This window comes from Mauremys reevesii, linkage group 1 (assembly GCF_016161935.1).
Source record: "Mauremys reevesii isolate NIE-2019 linkage group 1, ASM1616193v1, whole genome shotgun sequence".
NCBI lineage: Eukaryota > Metazoa > Chordata > Testudines > Geoemydidae > Mauremys > Mauremys reevesii.
Genome location: NC_052623.1, coordinates 190,117,446 through 190,132,777, shown reverse-complemented (window position 1 = coordinate 190,132,777; position 15,332 = coordinate 190,117,446). Strand labels below are relative to the sequence as shown.

Sequence of the window (15,332 nt, the reverse complement as noted above, 5' to 3'; positions counted from 1 at the left end):
TTTTTACAGCGTTCCTCCCCGAGCGCACGATCACTGCTCCACTTCTCCAGCCTCCCAGGCTTGCAGCACCAATCAGCTGTTTGGCGCTGCAAGCCTGGGAGGAGAATTAAAGCGGGGGCGGCGTGCTCGGGGAGGAGGTGGAGCAGAGATGAGCTGGGGTGGGGAGGTGCCGCACGGCTCCCGGTGTGGGGGGAGCTGCTGCGGGGGCGCCTCAGGGCAGAGGAGGGAGCTGCCATGGGGGCGGTGCCTCAGGGTGGAGAGGGTGGGTGGGGAGCTGCCACAGGGCTGGGGGGAGGCTCAAGGTGGAAGTTTCGCCTAGGGCGCAAAACTTCCTTGCACTGGCCCTGAGTGTAGTTGTAGACTTGTTGGTCCCAGGAAATTAGAGAGACCATGTAGGTGAGGTAATATCTTTTACTGGGACGACTTCTGTTGGTGAAAGAGACGGGTTTTGAACATACACAGAGCTCTTCTTCAGGTCTTCTTCAGGTCAGACCCAAAGAAGAGCTCTGTGTAAGCTCAAAAACTTGTCTCTTTCACCAAGATTAGTTGGTCCAATAAAGATATTGCTTCACCCACCTTGTCTCTCTAATAATAAACAGGGCCATTTGGGCTGAGTATAGGCCATGTCTTTTAATGCCATTATTAAAACAGTGGAGTGGGAGAGATTTTGGAAGAGATTGTTGAAGGCAAGAATGGTGCAGCATAACCAAGAGAGGACTCAGGCCCATACACAGTAGTATAGACAGTCTCTAAAGAAAACGCTAGGTCCAAACTTTGGGAGAGTTCAGATTCAAATTTTGCAAGATGGGCTCATCTCCAGCATTTTATTTATTATTATTTATTTGTACTGCAGTAGCACTTAGAGGCCAAGACTCCACTGTGCCTCCATCTATCTCCACTTTACAAACATATAACAGACAATTCCTGCCCCACGGAGCTTACAATCTGAATAAAGATAATAGATAATCTAAGTAAAGATAGTGGGTGGATACTGCAGACAGATAAGGGTGAGGGGCAGGAAAGGAAATTATCAGGTATGAAAATAGTAGTTACACTGAATGGAGTTCTGTGGTACAGGAGCGTTTCTTAGAAGAGTCTGCCAGCTCATTCTATTTCAAGGTGATAAGAGTAGTGTTTTCTTTGCAATTATGTAAGCTTTGGTTGGATGTATGCAGCTAGAGTAGCTCCACATTTTGTCCTATTTGTTAGTTCCATTTGATGCAAGATGTTTTAAAGAGATCATCACACAGGGCACGGATGGTTGCGGGAGGGATGGAATTTTGTTTCTGCTGGGCTGGTAGTTTCTTTTGTAGATGGATGTACCTGAATGTTTCCAAGGGTTGTTTGTAAAAAAATGTACAGTGGCTGGAGTGTTAGACAAGCGCTCAGTAAGGAAACAAAGGAACATTATCACTCTCCTACTCAGATTTTCTTTGCAAAAATGTTCTTAACCCTATCACTAATGACACCTGAGATGATTAAAACAGAAAGAACTTTTACAATCTCATTAGCTTTTCACCCTTTGTTCTGTTTCTATGCCACTTACCATTCATTCAATGTTGCCAGTGGAAGTAAACAAGTCACTGAGACTTTCTGGTTTCTCTGCTGCATTTCCAGTACTGCAAGGAGTGGGGGAGTTATCTTGAAGAGGGGTGGGGGGAGGAGAGGTCTTTTCAGTGATTTATTTAAAAAATTGATAAACAGCATTTCTATGTCAGAACAAAATCTAAATCTAGGGTTTAAAGCCTGTTGACAATGTCTCTTTATCAATATTATAGGCTATTTCCCCTCTGAGTTTGATTGGATTTTAAGGCCTCTCTCCCTTTAGTTGGATTTAAAACAGGTTCAGTTTCCCATCCAAAAAAACCTGATTTTGGACATGCCACCTGTTTTTAACTAGCTAAGCTGTTTGGTGACAGAAAATATCTCCCGGCCCTGCACCCCATTGCTGAACGGACTACCCCATTAAAAGTGCTGGTGACTCGAGGGGGAAGGAAACCGGGACCGGATGTAATTAAACAGAGATTCAGAGAACCAGAGGATATGTAGTGGGCAGTCTTTATTTTCCATTGAAAAACTGGATTATGAGCCAGTCAAACAATCAGACTAAAGATGCAGGAAATAAGTGAGAGGGCACCAGAGAGATCAGCCCTTTGCATGGGGGTGCCAGGCAAATTAGAACAATCCTTCAGAGTGACATACAGCTGTCTTATTACTGGCTGCTTCTGCTACGTGTGGGGTTTGGTTTGGCACCTTTGCAACTCTGAACTGATAAGTGTTTTTAAAAACCTGCAGTAAATGAGAACTTTGGCATTGGTGGGAGGGTGAGGAATAGCTGTGAGTGCCTGGGGTTGGGCCATCTCTCTTTCTCTCTCTGGGGGTTGGGTGAATGACCTGTTGGTGAACCCTAGCCGGGTGGAACCAGTTTCTGAGGAGTGACAGTGGAGTAAGAATAACCTGTTCTACCAGAAACCATTGGGGACACTGCAGGTGTTTCCTGGGAGAGTCAAGATACTGCTCATGCTTCTGGAGAGGAGGGAGGGACTCTTCCTAGCCACACAAAGCAAGCCAATGTCTTTGTGTGTGTGTGTATGTGCAAGGAGTGAAAGATTGAAAGGATGGGCAGAGCCAGCTCTGGTGTCATGTACACAGTGCTGTTGTACGAGGTGCCTCATAGCAGCTAACATGCGGGTGGCAGCTGCAATAAAGTAATAATAAAAATACTTTGCCCTACTAGATCACCTTCCTTCTGAGGCTCTCAGCTATGAATGAATGAATCCCACTGTATGGGAAGGGAGCATCACTCCCATTTTACAGATGGAGACACAGGCATAGAAATGCTAAGTGACTTACCCAAATTCATACAAGAAGTCAGTGACAGAGCTGGGAACAGAGCCCGGGAGTCCTGATTGTTCTCTGCTCTAGCCACCAGCCTTCCTTTCCTCACTATTTATTCTGCTGATGGAAGGGGTGAGAAGAGCAGGAGCAGCAGCAGGAGAGAGGAGGGAAAAGCCAAGTAACTCACAACTTCTTACACTTCTTGTAAATATATGTCAGGCTGGTTCAGAAGGTGCTGGGTAGGGGGGTGCCTGCCAGGTAGCAGGAGAAGGTGCTTGCAAAGCAGGAGTGACCCAGGGTCAAACTCTCCATTGCAGTGACCCTAAGGGATAGAGGACACACTGGGACTCCAGTCACACAGGTCATTTCATAGGGACAGGGGTGGCTCTAGGAATCCCGCTGCCCCAAGCAGGGCGGCGCGCCGCGGGGCGTGCTCTGGCGGTCGCCGGTCCCGCGGCTCCGGGGGACCTCTTGCAGACGTGCCTGCGGAGGTTCCGCTGGTCCCGCGGCTCTGGTGGACCTCCCGCAGGCATGGCTGCGGAAGGTCCGCCGGAGCCGCCTGCCGCCCTGCCGGCAAAATGCTGCCCCAAGCACACGCTTGGCGCGCTGGGGTCTGGAGCCGGCCCTGCATAGGGAAGGTCCGAGTTGTTAGGGATTTTACGGGGTCCCACTTGCCCCAGACTGTGTCCCACTTGCCCCAAGTTGAATTAGCTGAGCATAATTAACATTAGGCCATTATAGGTCAGCTTGATATTAAGACATAGGATAGCTGGTATGGCATAATCAAAAGGCCAACAGGAGAAAGGGGAACCAACGCCTACTGATAATTGTGAAACATGGCCTCTCCCTGCATGCATGCTTGTACTATAATAAAGGTGCCTCAGTGTGTCTGACCCAAAATCAAAGGCGTGGTCAATTTTTCCACGACAGAGTCTAGAGGGATGGTTTCTTCTAAAGAAGGTCTATCAGGAGTGAGTGACAGAGAGGAGGGTGTGAGCTGAACCAAAGAGGAGAGCTATGTACAGTCAAAGGGGGAGTCCATTTGACAGGGCTTTCCCAGACTTTGCCATTGCTGCTGCCTCTCAGAGAGGAAATGTCTCCCAGACAGCTATTCCTGTCTATCCACGGCATGTCCCTAGTATCCTGCAGGCCTTTACCTAACTCATCATAACGGGTCCCGGCCTCACTTTCCTCATGACATCCCTGCACTTAGGGCAGGCAGGTATGGTCTTTCTTCAGCTTTGGGAGCACGTGTTAACCCTCAACTCACCAACCCCTGGATGGAGTCTATACAGCTCATCACAAGGAGAAATTAGCTTTGCCGTCTCTCTATCCCATGCATTAAATTTACTTGTGGGACTAATCTGAAGGTCTGACATAAGTAGCAGGGATGTGACTCAGCCCTAACCTGCACTTAAAATTCAGATTGACCTATCTATGTCACTGAGGGGTGTGAAAAATTCACACCCCCAAGTGCTGTAGTTAATCTGACCTAATCCCCAGTGAGGATGCAGCTAAACTGATGGAAGACCTATCTTATTGCCACTCGGCGAGGTGGATTACCTACATTGATGCAAAAACCCTTCTGTCACTGTAGGAAGCATCTACACTATGGTGCTACAATGGCACAGCTGTAGCATTGCAGCTGTGCCATTGCAGAGCCCATAGTGTAGGCATGGTCTGAGACAGAACCCAGAGCTGTCTCTCCTGCACTGCATCTCAACCACCAAGTGACCGTCCTGGCACTCTGGGAAGGCACAGCTCTTCACTATCCCCCGCCCATGCTCTGTGACAGCACAGCCCTTCACTAGCCTATGTCACTGTCCCTTTTCACCCTGTTCCTGAAGGGAGCCTGCCTCTACACTGGGAGTGCCTCTGCGCCTCTCGCATGCTAAGGTGAGGTAGTCAGATTCTGGTTTCGATCTCATTCCTTCTCTCCTCTAATGACTCAGTGGTGCCATAAAAAAAAAAAAAACAACAAACCCAACAAACCAGAACTATGCAGAACAAAGCAGGTGTTTTAAAACACAGCTTCCTGGGGACACAAAGGTCATGGAGAACTGAGTGTAAAACAGAACGAGGCCTCCATATCCAAGACCCCTGCATTGTGCTCTGGAGAGAGTTCAGTTTTGACCAGAGTGGCATGGTTTTGTGCTCAGCAGACACAGCATTACAAAAAATCCGTAATGTAGCTACTTCACCAAACCACAGGAAAGGCCCCTCCCTTCTGCAACCTTCAGCTACCCTCCTCCTCCTCCTCCACCCCCTCACCACCCTCCTTAAAGTCTGAAGCAAGTACTTCAGTACAGGAGGACGGCCAGTGTTTCCCCACCCATCTCCTCAGGCAGCTGGCCTGCTGTTGGGTCTGCACTCCCCCTCTCATGCCTGAGCCCCACTACTATTCCAGGGTTTCCCCTGTGCGGGGCATCATAGTGCATGTTACAAGTCTGGGAACCCCAGGGGACATGGGATCTCTCCCTGTGGTTCTTGCAGAGGAGGAAGGAATGATCTGATATGCACTGAGGCTTCCCCTGTAAGCATGGCATGAAGTCACTCCAGAGCAGCCCCCGGGTAAAAGGGAGTAGCTGTGTGACCCAGCCAAGATGATGTTGAGCCCCACCACCACATCCCATGTAGGATCTGCTGGTGCTTCAGGAAGGGCGTGAAGGTTCATGATTGTAGTGACTGGGAAGGTGGTGGTGGGTGGATGTGGATAAGGACTTTATTTTATTATTATTATTATTATTATTTTTTGCACCTGAAAAAGGGGTTTCCATGTCAGGGCTTGGACTGGTTCTCATTTACCCAAATCTGCTCTCCCCTCCCTATAATAAGCACAACTGAACATTACTGCTGCTCGTTTAAGCATTGCACTAACAGGGAAAATCAAATCTGGTGGGGGACTGAGGGGAAGGGTGGACATGGGGAAACAGCTCTGATTGCAAATCAAGCTCCTGCTCTGATATCCTGGAGCATATTCTCTAGCCTCAAACTCTCGCCTTACCTACCCATCAATCACAGATTCTCTATACTGGATAACTCCCAGGAATGCGCATCCAGTTGCTTATACCATGGGATATCCATACTGCAGCTAACTTAACTAACCCCTGGGGAAATAGTACACCTGGGATCTACCCCCTAGGATTTCCAAGGAAATCCTGTGGGATTATCTAAACCAACCACTGGGGAATGAGAGCCTGAGGTCTGATAAACTGATGATGGGGAACCCACTCTGGGAATTAACCCAGACACAAAGCTGGGTTTAAGGGGAGTTAAGGTTGCTATCAGTAACTTCAGAGGGGGGAATATCACAAGAACATGGTCTTTGTCCCCAAAGCTAACATACAGACCCCAGAATTCACTGCTAAGGTTCAGTTTACAAGGAATGCAAACATGACAAGGTTTGGAAATGGACAGGTAAGGCAGCCAAACAACAGCAACTCTGGACCAGCCCCTCCAGAATACCAGCCAGCCACTTCCCCCTGGTCTGATCGTTTCCCCATGGCACAGCCACGTGCGGGTTTGGGATGTGTTTTTGCAGTAATACTAGCTTTGGCGACTTAGGCTTGGGTCAGGCTATTGAGGACTGCTGCTTGGGAGAAGACCTAGTCCACAGAAGGACTCTTCAGAAGAGAAGGTGTAGAAATAAGGCCCAGCCTCTGGAGCACGATTCATTATATTGATTGGGAGTTGCCCGTGTGCTCAGTGCTGTGCAGACAGAGAGGAAGACACACTCCCCACCCAGTCTCAAGCAGACAGAGACGGTACACTGAAGACTCATATGATACCCAGGAGTAGGGCCCAATCTACCCTGGTTGAGTGCAGGTCCCTCCTTAGTACCAAGAGAAGCATTTCTCTGATGGGGGAGATTGACCACATTTGTTTGTTTTTTGTCTCTCTCTCTGTAGTTCTGGTGACTGCCCAGGCCCTCATTGTGAACACACGCGTCAAGGAAGTAAAGGTAGCACAAGGGACTAACGCCACCCTCCCATGTGAATTCCAGACCTCTGCTACCACCAGCAACGCAGACTTCATTACCTGGAGCAAAATGCCTCAGGAGGTAAATCATGAGATGCATGAGAGCGTATTGGGGATGACGGAGATGTGGATATCAAGGGGCCTCAGGCCGCTCTTTAATCTGTGGTGGAGGGTGAAGAGGCCTTCTGGGCTCTCTTTGGACTCAAGAGACCAGGGGTTGAGGGCTTGGTTGTCATCCTGACTCTGCCAGACACTCATTGTGTGACCACAGGCAAGCAAATGGGTCTCCATATTTCTCCTGGACCGCTGAAGGATTGTGGGGAAGGAGCATGAAAGGATCTTTGTAGCCTCGGGGGGATTTAAATGGCCTTCAGGGAACTATGAGACTCTTCTTTGTCCCAGTATGTTGAGGGGTAGGGGGAGGTGAAGAGGCTCCTGCAGGATATGGAGATGAAAGTCTCCAGGCATTCTCCTTGGCCTCTAGGGAACAGGATATGAGGGTATCTCTAGGAGACTAGGGAAGGGTAGTCCCTCTGCTTTTTTCCAGTTCCTGCTTCTCTTAGAATGTACCAGTCTGTGGTGTTAGCTTGAGGACACATAGCAGAAAATAAGCTTGCTGTTTGATGTCCCCTTCTCTATTACAGGAACTTGTTGTCACAAAGTATTTTGATGGCCTTGTGTACTCTAGCCAGAGTTACGAAGGCCGTCTGCAATTCCCTAGCACTCCAGACACAGATGTCAGCATCACCATCCGTGGAGTGACCATGGCAGACAACGGAACTTACAGGTGCACTGTCCAAGTGCGTGAGGATCTCCCCAGTGTCTCTGCAAAGATAGATCTTTTGGTCCTTGGTAAGCACTCTACCCCCTGAGCTAGTACAGATTCAATGCCCCAGCTCAGTGACAGACAGCACTACGCAACAAGCAGGAAGCGATGTTGGTGGGAGTACTCTGTCATCTCAGTTAGCACTGATCCAATGTTTCACAGCAATAAGAGAGAGAGAGCCAATGCCAGATATTTCAGAAGAAAGCATAAGCCATCCCCATCATGCACATATGCTGTACCCCATGGGTAGGTTATCCTTTGATGATGGTGGAGGGGAAGTAACATAAATGTCCAAACATCTTATGATTAACTCCTGAACTTGGGTGGATGTGGGAGGGAAGGGCAAAGGGTAAAAAGCAGTGGGAGAGGCCAAAATTCATTCTAATTCTTGCAAGAAAATGGTATGAGAGAGACCAGTTCCTGGCTGGGAGGAAAACACACAGCTGCAGAAGATGGATTGCAGGGATTCATAGAAAGAAATCTCAGCAGACCTCTCTGTATAACTGTGCCACACTACATCTGCTTAGGCCATTCTCCCTTCTTTGCCTCTAGTGGCTCCATCCAAGCCAGAGTGTAAAGTCATAGGGACACCGGAATACGGACAGACCATCAACCTGACCTGCAACTCTCAACTGGGGTCTCCAAAACCTGAGTATACCTGGCAAAGCTTCAGCGTACTGAACCAGCCCCGACCGCTGGTGTCAGCATCAGGTACGTGAGACGCGAGGAGGCCAGGCCACGGTACTCGCTGCAGTTTGGGAGTTGAAACATTTTGGATTGAGGATTAACAGGGCATTTAGGCCTTCTGAGAAGGTCCTTTAACAAAATAGGACTTTAAAAGGTTATCCTCCTAGGGTGAGAAACACCTGTGAGTACCTGGGTGGCTGTCTGGAGCAGCAATGGGCAGCGATGCTTTCACTGCTAGGTCACTGATTCAAGCCCAGCCAAGAGCCAACCAAAGTAATTACTTCCTAATGACCATTTGTAACCAGCAAAGTATTTCACACAGTCTCCCCCGCCCAAGGCAATTTCTCTTAGTGGACCCATCTATACCTTGCCACAATTAACACTAATCAGCTTATTGACGCTAACAGGAGCGAGGCCAAGGAACAAACTGGCCATGGAGGCTGAACTTTTCCACTCTGAGATATAACCGCCCAGGTCATGGCTGAGAATGGGTGGGATGGAGGCTGTCAGGACAGTAACTGTCACTAGCATGATAGTCACTTTATTTTAAAATAGTGTCAGAACAAAAGGAGTTGTTAAGCTCCTGAGAAGTGGGAGCAGGGAGGGATGTCTCTAAAGGAGATAGGGGTGCAGCAGTCTTTCACATGCAGTCAGCCAGCAAGAGAGAGTAGTGTATAACAGGCCCTTAGGCGTTATTGCCAGAAACTGCCGTGTGTTTCTTGACCAGCTCCACAATGGAGAGTGCTTCTGTGTTTCAACCTGCCAGTCATGGTTTCAGATCCAGTGCTGTGGTGTAGGTGCACAGATGCGCTGAATATGATCCTAGCTGGGAGGGGCACTCACATGTTACTCTCTGAAAATTGCTTGAGTTAATACCAAGGAAAAAATCCACATGGAATCTCTTATTCACTTGACTGGCCACTGGGTGGTGCCCCGGCCTCAGACATGGTAGCTTTCATCTTAGCTACTACAACGTATTTTCCTAAAAGAACAGACCACTCTGAACTTTTCTGCCTTCATTATTCTCCTCCCCCCAGGGCAGGAGTTTGTTCTAGCCTCCTTGCATTTGATACTGATTTTCAGGGAAATGCTGTCCATTAAGGGTGCACATGGAATTTCTCCCTCTGGGATTTAGGGCCGACAGTAGGAGGCTATAAAAAGAGTGGGACTGTCAGGGTAGCCGTGTCCGTGAGCTGCTGGAATATGTGTGTTGGGGTAATGCTGCAGGGTATGTGGAATTTCCTTGGTATCCATCCATTCCTGTTTTTCTCATCTGCCCTGCATCTTTCCAACTTGGCTCGTAGGGCAGGATATCTATTTACAGATGTTTAAAATTTCCTAGGAATTTATCAGTGCTTATTATAAAAAATTGAAAACAGGTAAAATCAGTGCAGTAAAATTAAGTTCAGTTTTCTGGGTAAATATTGGGGTAAACCTGACTCTCTGTTCGGGTTTGTTTGTCTGAAACTTTCAAGAAACCACTACATTCTAAAACCCAGATAGTTTTTGTTTGTTTTTGACCCATGTTAGCACGTAAAGTAGTTCACTAACTGTGACGGAGCTGTTCTGGCGGGACCCAACTGAGAGTGCCAAATCAGGACCAATTGCTTAAACAGGGCAGTTACAGCCCTAGGCTGGGGTTTTTCCACCTCTAAGGCAAACCAAACCAGCCAGACAAAAGGGACTTTGGTCTCACCCCACTGGCTAACCACAAGTCACACAAGCAATTTCCTTAGACACTCCAGTCTCCCAGTATCACCACCAGTGCACTCGTCCTGGGGATAAATGGGTATGAAAACCAACACCCCAATAAAAGAAAAAGGTTCCCTCGATCCCAAAGGACCAAGCCCCAGACCCAGGTCAATATACACATCAGATCTTACCCACAAATCACGCTGTTGCCAATCCTTTAGAATCTAAAATCTAAAGGTTTATTTACAAAGGGAAAAAGGTAGAGAAGAGAGGTAGAATTGGTTAAATGCAATCAATTACATACAGTAATGGCAAAGTTCTTAGTTCAGGCTTGCAGCAGTGCTGGAGTAAACTGCAGGTTTAGATTAAGTCTCTGGAGAACATCCCCCACTGGGATGGGTCCTTCAGTCCCTTGTGTAAAGCTTCAGTTTGTAGCAAAGTCCCTCCAGAGGTCAGAAGCAGGATTGAAGACAAGATGGAGATGAGGCATTAGGCTTATATAGACTTTTCCAGGTGTAAGAATCCCTTTGTCTTCACTGTGGAATTTTACAGCAAAATGGAGCCTGGAGTCACATGAGCCAGTCCCTGCATACTTTGCTGAGTCACAAGGCGTGTCTGCCTTCTCTCCATGGGTCCATTGTGTCCTTAATGGTCCTTAATGGGCCATCAAATAGGCTAGGCAGAGCTAACACCAGCTCCTCTGGGAGGCTTCCCCCAGAAGCACAGCACAAACTTGAAATACTGACAGCATGGAGCCAACATTCATAACTTCAACTAACAATGATACAGACATACAGACAGCATAATTATAACCAGCAACCCATAACCTGGTCTTAGACACCTTATATGACCCCCTTTACTTAGGATTTGGTGCCACTACAGGACCTTGGTTGCAACCCATGTTCTATATGGTCCCCATTTATATCAATAACGTCACACTAACTTATTTGCTTTGAATGCTGATAACTATTTGTGTTATCTGTAAAGTTGGTGAGGTGTATGTGCTGGGCATGGGATTGACAACAATATGCAGACCAGCCAGGTTGGACTGATTTAAAATCAAAGCAATTTAAATCATGATTTAAGTCACCACCTGGAAAGCCTCAATTTAAATAATTTATTGTATTCATCTTTTCCATTTGTACTTCAGTTATGGTCCAAAGAAAGGTGCATTCTCATTGGCTGATCTAACCATTAAATCATGTTGAGCCATTACACAGGATTAGGTAGATTTTTTTTGCTACTTTGGAGGGTATAACACTATAACTATTATACATTTACTTAAGCAAATATATAGTTTAATATGTTAGATTCTTATTAATTGTACATTTTAGTATGTTAGAAAATGGTGAATGATATATTCTACTGTAATTTATTAGATAATTAACTTTTTGTTCATGATTTGTGTCAAGCTGCATTAGGATAGTAACTGGAATTTATTTAAATGCACAACCAGGGCCGCCCAGAGAGGGGGGGCAAGAGGGGCAATTTGCCCCAGGCCCCGAGCCCCACAGGGGCCCCCACAAGAGTTTTTCAGGGCCCCTGGAGCGGGCTCCCTCACTCGCTCCGGGGGGCCCGGAAAACTCTTGCGGGGCCGGGCGCAGGAGCTTCTTCGCTCCCGGTCTTCGCCGGCGGGGGGTCCTTCCGCCCCGGAAGGACCCCGCTGGCAATACCGCCGAGAGGCGGGACCCGCCGCGAAGTTCAGCTCGGTCTTGGCGGTAATTCAGCGGCGAGGCCCTTCCGTTCGGGACCCGCCGCGAAGTGCCCCAGACCAGCGGCGGGGCACCCTCCACCGAATTACCGCCAAAGACTGGGCTGCGCCGGCGCGGGTCCCGCCGGTGGTAATTTCGGCGGGGCCCCGCGCGGTCTTCGGGGCACTTCGGCGGCGGGTCCCGGAACGGAAGGGGCCCCCCGCCGCTGAAGACCCCGGGCCCTCGGAATCCTCTGGGCGGCCCTGTGCACAACTGCATATAAAATATATTTTTATTAAACAAGACAAGTCCTTAATAAAGTGCATGATCTACTGTGCCATATTTATAAAGCTTGACCTCAAAAGCTAAGATGTTTTCCTACAATTCTTTCTTTAAATAGAAAAGTAGCCTTTAACTCAAAATTTTAGATAGAGGCTCATATATTCAGTATATTTATTTTTTATTTAAATGTTTTAAGAGAGTATGATAAGTTTAGGGCCTAACATGCTTTGTATTAAATTCAGATTTCTTTTTAAACAGGTTTATTTTAAAAAAACTTTTAAAACAAAAACAAAATCCAATTTAAATAAAAAAGAAATTTTTTAAAAAGTTAAAAAAACAGATTTTTATCTGCTCTGACACCAGCGCTTGGGTCATGGTTCTTCTCTGGAAGGAGAAATGACAGGTAACCAAGCCGTGATCTCACCTTTTAGAGCAGAAAGCTGAGTCCAGGGATTTCTGGCACTTCCAAAATTGGGTGAAAAAAAATGGGTAAAAACCAAATAATGGCTTTTGTAAAACCCACAAATTTTTCGGTTAAAAAAAATTGATAAAAACTCGAAATGAAGGGCCTTACTCATAGGACATTTATTCTCTACTCTGTTCATTTTGGGGGTTACAACCCAGAACTGCACTATAGTGTTGAAAGCTGTAAACATTGTGATGCCAAAAAAATGACAGCCTAGACAGGGACACTGAGAAAAAGGTCTGGGAGAGAACAAAGTCATCACTGACAAAAATTGCAGATGACACAAAAGTTGGACAGGATAGGTAAATAATGAAGAGGACAGGCTGCTAATTCAGAGTGATCTGGATCGCTCGGTAAACTGGGTGTAAGCAAACAGTATGAATTTTAATATGGCTAACTGTAAAAGTATACATTTAGGAACAAAGAATGAAAGCCATACTTTCAGGATGAGGGACTCTATCCTGGGAAGCAGGGACTCAAACGTTCGTGGTGGATAATCAGCTAAACATGAGCTCCCAGTATGCTGCTAGGGCCAAAAGGGCTACTGCGATCCTTGAATGCATGAACAGCAAATCTCAAGTAGGAGTGGAGAGGTTATTTTGCCTCTATTTCCCATTGGTGCAACTGCTGCTGGAATACTGTGTCCAGTTCTGGTGCACACAGTTCAAGAAGGATGTTGATAAGTTGGAGAGGGTTCAGAGAAGAACCACGAGAATGATTAAAGAATTAGAAAGCATTCCTTATAGTGATTGAGCGGTTTAAGTCTATTTAGCTTAACAAAGGGAAGGTTAAGGGGTGACTTGATTAGAGTCTGTAAGTACCTACATGGGGAAAAATATTTAATGATGGTCTCTTCAATCTTGCAGAGAAAGGTGTAACATGATCCAATGGCTGGAAGTTGAAGCTAGACAAAAATATATCTTATTTCCAGTCTGAACTTAATGCTTAGAATAATTAACCATTGGAATAATTTACCAAGGGTCATAGTGGATTCTTCATCACTGACCATTTTTAAATTAAAACTGGATGTTTTTCTGTAAGATCTGCTCTAGGAATTATGTTGGGGAAGTTCTCTGGCCTGTTACGTACGAGGTCAGAGTAAATGGTGCCTTTTGGCCCTAGAATCAATGGCTCTGTGAAAAGAACATGTATGTGAGAGAGCTGTGGTGCCAGATGATGTGCTTAAATATAGTTACCAAGCCCACTTTAAAAACAGGGAGCTGGCCCTTTTCCAACAGATGGTTGACAGGGGCCATCAGAGAAAAAAAACGGAATTGCCATTTAGGGGTGAAAATGGAAACAACCTGAACAAAACTACGTTTATACAGAGGAAATGATAAGCTCTAATTTATAGTACTGAGCTCCAGTAGCTCAGGGTAGGGAATGTGCAGCTTCATAGCACTCCCTGCCAAATACATGATTTCTCCCCATGGATTGTTTATACAGCCTGATCTGCCTTTGCCTTATGCTACCAGACCATAGCTTCCCACTAGCTTCCTTTACTGGCAAATAATTATGGCATTGTGACATCCTGAAAGCTGGTGGGTTGAAAAACTGTTACAAGACTAGTGTGTTAGCTCTTCAAGTGGCCATTTCTCTGAGCCAGCTGCTCTCAGCTGCCATACTCCTCCTGACAGTGATATCTCTTGTGACAAAACATACGAGGCTGCCGGCCACGTATAAAAGAGCAAGACAAACCTTTGCTGAACATTCACTTACCCACAGCCCCACCCACAATGGCAGCACTGAAACCAGCTGAAAATTAAATATATTGCCAGTAGCCAAAGGCATATTTCTATTTAGCCTTCCTTATGTCTCCCACTAAGAACCAGATAGAGGCCAAACTAATCTCACACAAGTCACAAAACCAGCCAAAAACTGTAACACTTTTTGGTCATTCCCAACTTGGGATGGATTTAGATGTGAAGGGCTCCTTTCCCCAGTCCCTTCCTTGACCTTATCCTCGACAATTCTTTTATATTTTGGGTTTGTATTTTGCACCAGGACAACAGATAACTCTGAAGAATGTCTCTGCAGACACCTCCGGCTTTTACATTTGCACTGCCACCAACAGCGTTGGACAGGAGTTCTGCAACATGACAGTCTCCATTCTACCTCGTAAGATGCTACTGGCTGCTTGGGTGGGTGGGGCAATAGAGCGGGGAAATGTGTTCACAGACTAAATATAGGCAAGGGACTGAATGGGAGAGCTACTGGAGTGCAGATGAGCATACCCACACCCCTCCAAGAACAGCCCTGTTTCAGATCTCCAAAACGAATTCCTTTGCCTTGCTTGAAGTGCTCACATTTAGACCTGTCTGTAATAGTGAATAATACTAAGGCTGTATCTAATTAGACAGAGGCCTGAGCCACAAAGTTAAGATCTTAACTTGATCAGAGTATGGGGGGCGGGTCTTCAGATCCCATGGGTCTGTCTCCATCTCTGTTGAATCAATCACTCCTGTGGACCTGTCCCTGCTACCCATTGGTTCGGTGCAGAGTCAAGAACAGTTGCTATAACTAAATGGATGTCCAGATCCATCTTTACGTGTCTGGCACCCCCAGAAGGGTGGTGGGGTTTGGTCTCTGATGGGTGTGAATCTGACCTGATTTGAAGTCATTCTCAATGCATGCAGGTTTCTTTTGTCAACCCTGCTGTGACTGTGTTTGGTCTTTCCCTCCATAGCATCCATGAACATTGCCCTCTATGCTGGAGTCATTGGTGGCGTAGTTGCGGCAATCATTGTCATCGGGATTTTGGCCTACTGCTGCTGCTGCCGGGGCAGCAAGGACAACGACTACGAGATGACGTGAGTGCCTTTCCCCAGAAGAGTGGGTGGGATATGTGAGGGACTTTGTGAGAGGTAGAATG

The 15,332-nt window shown here is 46.8% G+C and overlaps 1 protein-coding gene across 7 annotated transcripts in view; it reads left to right on the top strand.

Annotated features, from left to right (window-relative positions):
* Positions 1–15,332, top strand: part of GPA33 (glycoprotein A33) — a 102,943-nt gene that overhangs the window by 85,693 nt on the left and 1,918 nt on the right. For all 7 annotated transcript variants that reach the window (XM_039521094.1, XM_039521090.1, XM_039521091.1 and 4 more), the window contains 5 exons: positions 6,747–6,898; positions 7,461–7,668; positions 8,195–8,353; positions 14,465–14,578; positions 15,147–15,270. In XM_039521094.1, coding sequence (XP_039377028.1) covers positions 6,887–6,898; positions 7,461–7,668; positions 8,195–8,353; positions 14,465–14,578; positions 15,147–15,270 — 617 coding nt within the window. In that variant the 5' untranslated portion in view covers positions 6,747–6,886. The remainder of the gene's footprint in view (positions 1–6,746; positions 6,899–7,460; positions 7,669–8,194; positions 8,354–14,464; positions 14,579–15,146; positions 15,271–15,332) is intronic.